This window comes from Heloderma suspectum, chromosome 1 (assembly GCF_057233095.1).
Source record: "Heloderma suspectum isolate Gila_16-S chromosome 1, 16-S_ref, whole genome shotgun sequence".
Taxonomy (NCBI): domain Eukaryota; kingdom Metazoa; phylum Chordata; class Lepidosauria; order Squamata; family Helodermatidae; genus Heloderma; species Heloderma suspectum.
In genome coordinates this window covers 371419454-371432153 of record NC_139458.1, presented here as the reverse complement: position 1 = coordinate 371432153, position 12700 = coordinate 371419454, and the positions used below count along the sequence as shown (strand labels likewise).

The 12700-nt window shown below is 41.3% G+C and overlaps 1 protein-coding gene across 26 annotated transcripts in view; it reads right to left on the bottom strand.

Moving 5' to 3' along the window:
- Positions 1–12700, bottom strand: part of SDCCAG8 (SHH signaling and ciliogenesis regulator SDCCAG8) — a 175608-nt gene that overhangs the window by 121250 nt on the left and 41658 nt on the right. For all 26 annotated transcript variants that reach the window (XR_014786806.1, XR_014786807.1, XR_014786805.1 and 23 more), the window contains exon 13: positions 685–827. Coding sequence is in view for 23 of the 26 variants with exons in the window: in XM_084828224.1 (XP_084684350.1) it covers positions 685–827 (143 nt within the window). In the remaining 3 variants the exon portion in view is untranslated. The remainder of the gene's footprint in view (positions 1–684; positions 828–12700) is intronic.

The following is a 12700-nucleotide window of genomic DNA, read 5'->3' as shown; positions in this document are numbered from 1 at the left end:
CCCTAATAAAGACAGGCTTTATGTCCCTGAAGATGCCCAAATAAAAACTACTTTATGCTACCAATTAAACTCATTCCTGTTAAAAAATCAAAGATTGAAATAATTCTGTTCAGTGGCTCTGGCATATATAATCATAATGAGGCCACTGTTAAGAGAAAATGCATCAACTTCAGAAGGTTTTTTGATTAACTACTTGCTTATCACCACACATTTTTGACACATATACAACTTTTTCCACACATTAATATCAATTCTCTCTGAAGACCATGAATATATCTAGCTATAGTATGTAACTAGGCAAGTGATAGTTATTTTCCACTTTTATATATTAATATGGAATTGGAAAGCAATGTACTATATAAGCTCAATTGTTCCTTCAAGCAACTGCATCAAAGAATTGTGAAAAAACAATTGGTGTGTATAACTTTTACTGACTGCAATTGTTCTAAAATGACATTTAGCACCTGGCTTGTTTGAAAGAATACTCTAGAATGAACTGAATGAATAGATTTCTTGCTATCACACTTCATCTTGTCTCGATGCTTTGCTCACTACATCTTCACTTCAAATTTGCCTGAAAGCTGTGCACTCAGGTTGATCTGTAACAACTGTAGTCAAGCTACTGGAAAAAATTAGCAGTATGCAATTGAAACTGATGTTGAGGTTGAATAAGATAAGGGGTACCTGATGAGGTGCAGTTGGTGCTCAGCTTTACCCAGCAATTCTGTTAGTTTCAGACATTCATCCTTAGCTCTTGCTGTATTGTGCTGTGCTTGTTCCAAGCGTTGTTTATTTTCATTGAGCTCTACTTGTAATTTCTCTGTTTCCTTAAAAATACATAGAGGAAAACAGCAAATTTAATTACAACAGCTGAGCATAATAAAGGGAGTTACAAACATCACAAAACAGTATGCATTTACATGTTATAAACAAATTAAAAAGGAATAGTTTCTTTATATTCTGCCTGTATCAAAAACTGACAAAACAGAATTAGAAGGACTGAGCCACAAAATTCATTATTTTTACTAGCTTATTTCATTTTTTAAACTCTGTGCTACTATCTTTAGTTCAGTGTAAATTTCCCCAAAGTTAGATAGCTTCCTGCAATAGAACACATAAATGTAATAGCCTCAGCAATCTTACTCACAAAATAAACCTGCTAAACAATGCAGTACCACAATAACCACACATATTAGTCCTTACTTTTTTCTCTCTTTTTTTGCAGAACAAATAATTTATAAAGGACTCTATTCTATTTAAACAGTTTGTGGCCTAATCAATTCAGGAAGATGTTAAATGCTCTCACCCCCCCCCTTCCAATTCGCCCTTGACAGTCTGACCCTAAATTATTTTTAAATCTAAAGGCATGTTTAAAATGAAAAAATAAACAAACATAATTTGACAACTGCTAACTAATACCAAGACAAGCTCATAATTCCACACTATAGGCATAAATATAAGCTCCCATCATTTTCTCAAGGGAAATACCTAAAGCGAACAGATGGGCTTTATACTATCCCCTCAAGATAAATCAACTCAGGTTCTGTCGGACCAACAAAAAAGCAAATTCTGCTAGGAAGGGACTTTGCTGAAAATGGCCTCCCTCTACCTGCCAGATGTTTGTGCCTTGGGATTTAAAGCAATACTATATCTGCTAATCTTGGTTGTGTTCAGAGGGCAAAAGACTTTTCAGTTCGTTCAAATCCAAGTAACCTAAGGAAAAGGTTTTTAAGATTAAAAAAAAAGCTCATCTGTCTTATCCAGAAATAACAAAGAAATCTGTGCTATATTTCAAACACTAACATTTAACATTCTCTTCATAGCCTAAACCACCTTTAGAATTAAAAGGAAGATTCCAAATTGTTACTTAGCAATTACTATTTCTATATGTAACTATATGTAACTCACAGAGACATTAATAACTATGGCAAAGTTATTATGACATTAATAACGATAAGAGTAATAAGTGTTAGTAAACACTCTCACATTGTAAACTGAAGGGAAAGGATAAAAAAGTACCCTGAGAACTAGCAATTCACAGCTATAAATGGATTTAATATGTACTAACTCCCTCTCACTCAAAATTAGGCAAAAGAATAAAAGGAAAGGAAAGCCCCATTTTATTTAAAGGAGAGAGAAAATTAATACCCAGGAATGGACTGATAGCTAAGCAATTATCAGCATCATGGACCACATTGCACAGTGGAAATCTATTGTTTACCTCAAGTCTGGCAAGTCAATATATTCTGTTTGACTATAAAATATGTACCTCTTAAAACAGCACAAAGAATAATCAGTTTATAAATGCTGCAAAAACACTGAAATGTCATATATAGGTACACAGAAGGAAGAATGGGCACCAATATAAGAACCAAGAAAAGTGGAGACTTCAAAGGTATATGTGAAACAATTTGAGGCCCAATGCACTTTGAGTCAAAAGGATTTTTCTTGACAGGCAACTGCTTTGGTTTCATCAAGCGATAGCTAAGACCTCCTTAGCATCCACAATTTGGTAAATAAAATGTATGGAAGGCACTCCCAAATGAAACTCATTTTAAAACTGGTTTTCACTTGAAGGAGAAGGCGGCAATCACTGAAATAATCACAGATTAAAAACGTAACCCTTTTATCAACTATGGCTGCTGTTAATCCAGTTTTAGTAACAGTGAGCACAATGCAGAAAAAGTAAGCACATTTAACCCACTATGGGAGAGATGGTTAAATGTTTATTTCATTATCCTACTAAAATCTAAAGCATGTGATAATGTTTTAACTTTGGCTAGAAACTAAACATCTCTTCCTTCCTTCCTTCCTTCCTTCCTTCCTTCCTTTCCAAAAGCTGTGACAGGTCTGCAGACTATAGCAATGGTTAGTTAAGAATAACAAGCTAGCTTTACACAGTGTCTAGCTGATTATTTGGCAGGATCCTACCAAAAAATCAGCTAGGCACTGTGTGTGTGTGTGTGTGTGTGTGTGTGAGAGAGAGAGAGAGAGAGAGAGAGAGAGACATACACATGTTAAAAAAACTAAAATGAAGTTTCATCTAGAATAAATTCCTCTTATGACTTGATTTAAAGTTAAAGCTGAACTTAATGCCAATACTTAATCTCTTAGAACTAAATTAATGACCCTTTTATAAGCTTTTCTTTTCTTTGTAAAGAAAGAACTATGGGGGGAAATATTTTAATCAGTGTTAGTACAACACAATACTTTATATATCTATTATCAGTTGATACTGGGGCCAAGGCCTGGCAAATCACCATACTGTGTCAGTCACTGATCCATTTGAGTAACCTTTATTCCTATTTTTTTGTCTATTAACTACTAATCTCTGCAACTGACTGAGAGTCAGTACTCTAACTATATTTATGACTCTATGCATTAAAGAACATGGTCATTTACCTTCTATTTCATTGAGGACACAGGTTTGCCCAGTAACCACCATCAGCCTTTGTTTACGGTTTAGATGAATTGCTTCTTTTGTAGGGTGTGTAGGGTTTTATATTATGTTTCATAATATACCTGCTCTGTGCACTGGGCAGAGCAGTTATATTATGAAACATCCTATGGATTGCACCCTCGCTGCTCAGAAGCCCCTGACCACGGAGATTCCTATGCCCTGCTGAGCTGAAGCCAGCAGGGCAGGAGGAGCAGCGAAGGCGATCTTTGCCTCGCTGTCCTTCGATCTTTGCTTTATTAGCTAGATAGGCTTTTCAGCCTGTCTAGTGAGGGCACATCAGAGGATGAAGGAAGGAGGCTGGAAGAGGCTCAGAGTAAATTGTATCCTGGCCTCTCCAGTCTCCTCCCCTCCCTGCCCACTGGAATGCCTCCTTTTCCCCCTCTCCAAGGTCAATTTTCTGACCTCAGAGAGGCAGCCGCACAGTTCTCTCCACACTGGCCATAAGGGGTCAGATCTCCAACTCCCCCTTTTGAGGTCAGAGTGTTATCTCTGACCTCAGAGGGGGGAATCCAAGCCACCCTATGGTCCCTAGGTCACTCTTCCAGACTGTCCTATGCAATAAAAAATAGTTCTTTCATTTGTGACATAACCTGTGTAGTTGACTATAAGCAATAAGCTTTAAAATGAGCAATGTACTATATATTTTTTCCAAATTATTTATTTATTTATTTATTTATTTATTTCATTTCTATACCACCCAATAGCCGAAGCTCTCTGGGCAGTTCACAAAAATTAAAATCAAACAACACACAATAAAACTATTTAAAATATATACAAAATTAAAACCACAATATAACAATACAACCACAATAAAACCTAGCAGCAGTGCAGGAGTTTAAAATACAGATTTAAAACAGCAAAGCTAAAAATTTAGAAAGCTAAAATGCTAAAATGCCTGGGAAAATAAAAAGGTCTTCACCTGGCACCAAAAGGAATACAATGTAGGTGCCAGGCGAACCTCACTAGGGAGCTCATTCCACAGCCAGGGTGCCACAGCAGAAAAAGCCCTCCTCCTAGTAGCCACCCACCTCACTTCCTTTGGCAGAGGCTCATGGAGAAGGGCTGCTGACGATGATCTTAAGGTCCGGGCAGGCACATATGGGAGGAGGCGATCCTTCAGGTAACCTGGCCCCAAGCCGTTAAGGGCTTTGAATGTTAACACCAGCACTTTGAATCGGGCCCGGAAATGGACTGGCAGCCAGTGCAGCTGGAAAAGTACTGGTGTAATATGAGCTCGCAGGCCAGTCCCTGTTAACAATCTTGCTGCCCTGTTTTGGACCAGCTGAAGTTTCTGGACCATTTTCAAAGGCAGCCCCACGTATAACGCATTGCAGTAATCCAGACGAGAAGTGATCAGAGCATGGATAACTGTAGCTAGGCTATCTCTGTCCAGATAAGGGCGTAGTTGGTATACCAGCCTAAGCTGATAAAAAGTGCTCCATGCCACTGAGTTCACCTATGCCTCAAGTGACAGTTCTGGATCCAAGAGCACCCCCAAACTACGAACCTGATCCTTTAGGGAGAGTGCAACCCCCTCCAGAACAGGGATGAATATCACCTAGCCGGGCAGACGAACCACCCACTAACAGTACCTCCGTCTTGTCTGGATTGAGTTTCAGTTTATTGGCCCTCATCCAGTCCATTACTGTGCCCAGGCACTGATTCAGAACAGCCACTGCCTCACCTGGGTTTGATGAGAAAGAGAGGTAGAGCTGGGTGTCATCCGCATATTGATAGCACCTCAGCCCACACCTCCGGATAACCTCCCCCAGCGGTTTCATGTAGATGTTAAACAGCATGGGGGATAAAATAGAGCCCTGTGGAACCCTATGGCACAATTGCCATGGCACAGAGCAATAATCCCCCAGCACCACCTTCTGGAATCGGCCATCCAAGTAAGAGCAGAACCACTGTAGCGCAGTGCCTCCAACTCCCAACCCAGACAACCTATCCAGAAGGATACCATGGTCGATGGTATCGAAAGCCGCTGAGAGGTCCAGTAGAATCAACAAGGTCACACTCCCCCTGTCCCTCTCCCGGCAGAGGTCATCCCACAAGGCAGCCAAGGCAGTTTCCATTCCAAAACCAGGCCTGAAGCCCGATTGAAATGGCTCTAGATAATCCGTTTCATTCAACAGTGCCTGGAGCTGTCCTACAACCACCCGCTCAAGCACCTTGCCCAGGAAGGGGATGTTGGCCACTGGCCGATAATTGTTAACATCCTCTGGGTCCAGGTTAGGCTTTTTCAGGAGTGGTGTAATTACCGCCTCTTTTAAAGTGGCAGGCACCACTCCCTCTCTCAAGGAGGAATTTACAACCTCCTGAACCCAGCCAGACATCCCCTCCTTGTTTGATTTAATAAGCCATGAAGGGCAAGGGTCAAGCACACAAGTGGTCGATCGGACTTGGCCAAGCACCTTGTCCGCATCCTCAGGCCTCAGTAACTGAAACTCAAATTAATAAATTAATACAATTATTAAGCTGAATATCCAAAAAAATTGCAGTATACCTTTTAGCTTGTATAAAGTCTCTATACAGTATTAAATTCAATGTGCTTTTATGGTTATAACAACTATTCGTTAGCATGCACTTTTATTTAGGAAGTAGCTAAATAATAAGTGAACAAATGAGCACAGGTAAATTCTGAGTCCCATCAGGACTAAGACATTCTCTGCCTTCCTTCTTCCCTAATCCGTCTTGTCCGCAGGAATGGAGGTGGCGCAGATTACATATACGGAGATCGCTTTGGTTCTATTTAGACCAGACGTTGGAGAGCAGGAATTGACAGGTTCTGTTTGTGGCAGTTCAAGGAATGGTTTTTTGGGGAAAAGTGTCCTCTTCCACCATCTTGTGATGGATCAGGCAGTGCATAACTCAAGCATACCAGGCTCTAAACAACCTCCAGAGATGGGCACAGCATACTCTTTCAGGGGAGCAGCAGCCATGGCTACTTTAAAGGCAAGTTTCCCATAGAGAATCTTTGTAGGGCAGCATGGGCTTCACTGCATACCTTTTCAAAGTATTAGGGGATCAACAAGTGTGTCGCTACATCTGCAGCATAGAACATAGGATTCTGCAGAGGGTGAAAGAGTAAAGTTCATGGTTTCTTACTGTTCTTTGGAAGCCCACTCAGGTTGTGTGATGTTTTACATCCTGAGATGATGAATGCCCTCTGGGAAGCTCTGGAGAAAACAGATTTTTCTTACTGTAAATATCTGCTCTCAGATATGGAGGGCATTTGGCTTGTCTTTTTTCCAAGATTAGTGATGTAGTTGAAGCTTGTTATAATGCACATGTAAAAGAGGTAGCCAGGGCTTCCTGTGGTTATTTCTCCTATGACTGTACCTTGTTGTGATTTAATTGTCTCTTCTTCCTTTATTATATGTGTACTTCAAAGTTGCAACCAGTTCTAGTTGACAGTTTTCAGTTCTTGACAGCAAAGAGTTGCTGCCAGGGGTTTATGGTAAGGGTTTGAGGGGCAGTCTTGCTTTTCCAGTCTGGTCTAGGAGGCAATGTAATGTCTCTCCCTGAAAAGGCAAGAATAAGAAAAGGATCCTGCTACTTGCTCCAGGAGGAGGTGCCATCTCGAGGTGACAAACATTCTCCATGAAGCTCTGGAGAATATGGGCATTTTGTTACCTGTGCAAAACATTCTTGTCTAATATTCTCATAAGAGTTTTCCTTCTGGAGTGTCCACCTTGGATGGACAAGCTGGAAGGTATCCTGGGGTGGACAAGCTAGAAGGAATTGATCTTTTCCAGCTGTACCCACATGGGTACTCAGTGCACCACCGATCTTGGCTTGAGGACTGGGAAGTGTAAGTATGAAGCCAAGTAAAAGAAAGCATTGAGAACATATTACATCTGACAGCGTGTTTCTCCAGAATTTGAGTTGGGCAGCTGGTGGACTCCCCCTCTGATTATTCTCATTGATATAAGTGATGAAAGGAGACCAAATAACTGTGAAAACATCATGATTCTGTTTCTCTTAAGACTCTCATATTATGTGCCAATTTCTCAGAGAGAGCAATTGACCAAATCCACTCCAACCATGGCTTTTCTGAGAATCCATCTTCAGTTTTCCAATGAGCCGCAACTTCTAAACATGCAGCATCAAGCAAAAGTCTCAGCAAGTCTTTATGTTAATAGCTGTTCATTTTCACTGTGAAATATTGGCAATAAAATTAAAGCTCCGTAATGTTTTATAGATTGATTTGTAATATGGGATAATATCTGTAACACCATATTCCAAAAATTCTGCCACTATAGGACAGAAAAGTCACACGTGTAACACCTCTAGAGCCATATCCTCACCAACAAAGCGGAGGCAGAGCAGGATTGATCTTAGAAAGTTTAGAAGGGGAAAGGTGCCATATATGCAGAACTTTCATGGAGGCCTCTCTAATCTGGGACAAGATAGTTTTAAGTGGAGTGATTGACCATAACTGAGTCCATTGAGAGTCTAAAAACCCCTCATCGAAATCTGTTTGTTTCAGTTACTGATGCCTGAGGACATGCATAAGTTTTTTTGATAAGTGTAAACTATCACTTGTGTGCTCAGCCTTTGCCTTTTAGCTGCTAATATCAAGCCGGGAAGGATTTACCCTGCTTAATATTATGGAAAATCTGCATTCAAGATCACATTGAGAGCCTGCAGGGATATAGAAGGCTCTCCTTTTCAGAAAGTTTCACTCCATGTATAGGGCAATGAATGTGGTGCACTACCTCTCCTCATGTGTTTATTAGATGTAGAACTCCTGAAGCTATTCTTACCTTCCATTCCAGAAGGTAGTGCTGGGAGGCTACTGTTTGGCTCTACGGCATTTATGTTACAGGGCCCCACAGGGTTCTGTCTTCTCCCCCATGCTCTTTATTCTTATTGTAAATCTGCCCTGGGAAAAATTCTGTCAGGTGGAATGGAAATGCACAGACTACACATGGACATCACCAGATGGTCAATATCGAAATCAGATTGATTATGTACTTTGCAGCCAAAGATGGAGAAGCTCTATACAGTCAGTAAAAACAAGACCTGGAGCTGCTTCTTGCAAAATTTTGGCTTAAATTGAAGAACGTAGGGAAAACCACTAAACCATTCAGGTATGACCTAAATCATATCCCTTATGAATATACAATGGAGGTGAGGAATAGATTGAAGGGATTAGACCTGATAGACAGAGTGTCTGAGGAACTATGGACGGAGGTCCGTAACATTGTTCAGGAGGCAGCAACTCAATCCATCCCAAAGAAAAAGAAATGCAAGAAAGCAAAGTGGCTGTCTGATGAGGCTTTACAAGTAGCTCACGAAAGAAGGGAAGCAAAAAGCAAGGGAGAATGGGGAAGATATATCCAACTGAATGCAGAGTTCCAGAGAATAGCAAGGAGAGACAAGAAGGCCTTCTTAAATGAACAATGCAAAGAAATCAAGGAAAACAATAGAATGGGAAAGACTAGAGATCTTTTCAAGAAAATCGGAGATCTCAAGGGAATGTTGTGTGCAAAGACGGGCATGATAAAGGACAAAGAAAGCAGGGACCTAACAGAAGCAGATGAGATTAAGAAGAGGGGGAAAGAATACACCTAAGAACTATACAGGAAAGATCATAATGTCCCTGATAGCCATGATAGTGCAGTCACTGAACTTGAGCTGTACATCCTCGAGAGTGAAGTCAGGTGGGCCTTAGGAGGCATTACTAACAACAAAGCTAGCAAAGATGACAGTATTCCAGCCGAGCTATTTAAAATCCTAAAAGATGGTGCTGTTAAAGTGCTGCACTCAATATGCCAACAAATTTGGAACACTCAGCAGTGGCCACAAGACTGGAAAAGGTCAATTTATGTTCCAAATCCAAAGAAGGGCAACGCCAAAGAGTGTTCAAACTACCGTACAATTGTGCTCATTTCACATGCCAGCAAGGTTATGCTCAAAATCCTACAAGCTAGGCTTCAGCAGCATATGAACCGAGAACTACCGGAAGTACAAGCTGGGTTTCGAAGAGGCAGAGGAACTAGAGATCAAATTGCCAACTTTCGCTGGATCATGGAGAAAGCAAGAGAATTCCAGAAAAAACATCTATTTCTGCTTCATTGACTATGCTAAAGCCTTTGATTGTGTGGATCACAACAAACTCTTAAAGAGATGGGAGTACCAGACCACCTTACCTGTCTCCTGAGAAACCTGTACGAGGGTCAAGAAGCAACAGTAAGAACCAGACATGGAACAACCGATTGGTTCAACATTGGGAAAGGAGTACGACAAGGCTGCATATTGTTGCCCAGCTTATTTAATTTATATGCAGAGTACATCATGAGAAACGGTGGGTTGGATGAATCACAGGTTGGAATTAAGATTGCCAGGAGAATTATCAACAACCTCAGATACACAGATGATACCACCCTAGTGGCAGAAAGCGAAGAGGATCTAAAGAGCCTCTTATTGGGGGTCAAAGTGGAGAGTGCAAAAGCTGGTTTGAAACTCAACATTAAAAAACTAAACGAAGATCATGGCATCTGGCCCCATCACTTCCTGGCATAGAGAAGGGGAAGAAATGGAAGCAGTGACAGATTTTGGGCTCCAAGATCACCGCAGATGGAGACTGTAGCCATGAAATTAAAAGACGCTTGCTCCTTGGGAGGAAAGCTATGGCAAACCTAGATACCATAGTAAGAAGCAAGAGACATCACCTTGCCAACAAAGGTCCGTATTATCAAACCTATGGTTTTCCCAGTAGTAATGTATGGCTATGAGAGCTGGACTATAAGGAAGGCTGAGAGCCGAAGAACTGATGCTTTCAAACTGTGGTGCTGGAGAAGACTCTTATGAGTCCCTTGGACTTGCAAGGAGATCCAGTCAGTCAATCCTAAAGGAAATGGACCCTGAGTGCTCATTGGAAGGACAGATACTGAAGCTGAAGCTCAAATATTTTGGCCACCTAATGCAAAGAGAAGTCACTGGAAAAGACCCTGATGCTGGGAAAGACTGAAGGCAAAAGGAGAAGGGGACGGCAGAGGATGAGATGGCTAGATAGCATCACCGATGCAATGAATATGAACTTGAGCACACTCCAGGAGAGAGCGGAGGACAGGAAGACCTGGCGTGCTATGGTCCATGGGGTCACGAAGAGCCAGACACGACTTAACGACTGAACAACAACAACAATATACCACTGAAGTACGTCTTGACTTGGCCAACCCAGTCTAATTCCCCTTCAAGTGTTGATTGTCACTATTGAAGAAATGGGGAAGGTTAAAAGTTTTTCTTAATCCCCAGTTGAGATGCTGCAGCAAACAGCAGGAGCATCTATACATTAACTTATGAGTGCTATTCAGAACATCCAGCAACACTGCGGAAGATTTTGTCGGTGCACTTGCACTTCATGAATATGTGCTCCAATGCAGTGGCACTGCCGGCTCCTCATCAAAACTGAACACCCAAGGCATATCAGCTACCTCTTGAGTTGTGCCACCAAAGGCAACTGCCTAGTCTTGGCCATAAGGTAGGGTAGAGGGTCAGAGGCAAAAGAGGACAAGGTGCCTGCACCTTTAAAAGTTGTGTAGAAGAGGGAATTTCAGCAGGAAATTACACCAGCTGAAATTCCCTCTTCCACATGACTATGAAAGGTACAGAGCCCTGTCCTCTTTTGCATCTGGCCATCCGACAATAGGGTGGAGCTGGCACTGTGAATAGAACAGCTACTCACTATTTTTCACAAGCATCTGATTTTATTGATCCTTTTTCAAGGACCTTAAATCATATGCTTGGTTTATGTAGTTTATTCCCAGCCAACCAACCACCCCTTTTTTGATTGGATCTGTTTGTACATAGACAAAGGACACACTGAACCTTGCATCTTTGGTTATAATTGGTATGGTTCACGCAGCTCCAACTTATTGAGGCTGACTATAATGACACTTAAGAACATCTGCACTATAATTCCAATAATCAAAGAAAAGTAAGCTATATAGTTAAAAAGCTGATGGCTTAAATAGAATACTCATAAATCTAGTCTTGAAGAAAAACTTGGAAAAGAGCAAAATTTAAACTCACATTACTGGAGAACAAGGACACACCCATTAAAATATTTCCACAAGAAGTTCAGGAACATATATAAATATAAGAGAAGACTGGATAGGACGCACAAGATAACACTGAGACGCAGTGTACATACATAATACACACGTCCTAGCATTTCTCCTACCACCCAATGAAAGGTAAAAACCTGATACAGAAGGGTGGGATTGGAGAAACAAAGAACAGGGAGGAAACTCAAACTCAGTACTAAGTGTTTGTTTTTTTTAAATAAAGAATCTACAAAAGAAAGAGAATAATTGAATTCGGATTGGGAATAAAGAAAGAGACACAAACCTGCACACACAGGATCTCCCTCTACTCTCTCTCACTAACAAAACCACCACCTAACCAGTGCGCGCCCTCTCACACAATGAAATGAAAGCAAGCAAAGCAAGCAGGCTGATCACTCCACTCCAGTACTCTCTCCCCTCCTCCACCACTGTCACTGACTGGAGACTGCTGGGTTACCTTCAGCCCTAATTTGGCAACAGAGTTGCCATTCACCAAAGCTCACTCCCTTCTCTTCCTCCCTGATCTCTCGCAAGTTGATACGTTTGGTGCCAGGCTGTGTGGGCTGCTCGGAACACATCATAAGAGCTCTGAATCACTGAGGCGGACCAAGGCACCTTGTATAGGAGCTGCTTCGCTCCAGGGTCCCTCTGCCTCATATTACACCGAGGCACCTCCGAATCAGCCCACTTCGCCTCATTCTTCGGACCGAAGCAGTGCATAGTCCTGGTAAATATGGCAGAGTTTCAAACTGTTTATGTTATGAAAAATGGCTAAAGATTTTATTGAGCTGGGGTCTCCAATTTGGATTTTTTTATAAAGTGTTGTGGGTATCATCACAAAATGGTTACTGTGGGGTATGGGCAATCACAAAATTTACTGCTGCAACAAAATACTAATTTCATAGAAAGGAAATCTAGAAAACAACACACTCCTTTGAACTCACTCTTTTCTGCTCCAACAGAACACCTATTTCATGGAAAGGCAAGCCAATTTCTGCAAATTATTTCCAAATAAATTCTTCTCAAATTCCCCAAAATAAGATCAGCCACCAATCATTTTCTACCAAACACACACAACTCCCACACCCCAAAGTCTCCCCTTTCCCCCCTCTCTGGTTTTCCCAATCGTCTCTTGCTCCACTGGCTTTCCTAGCCCCCT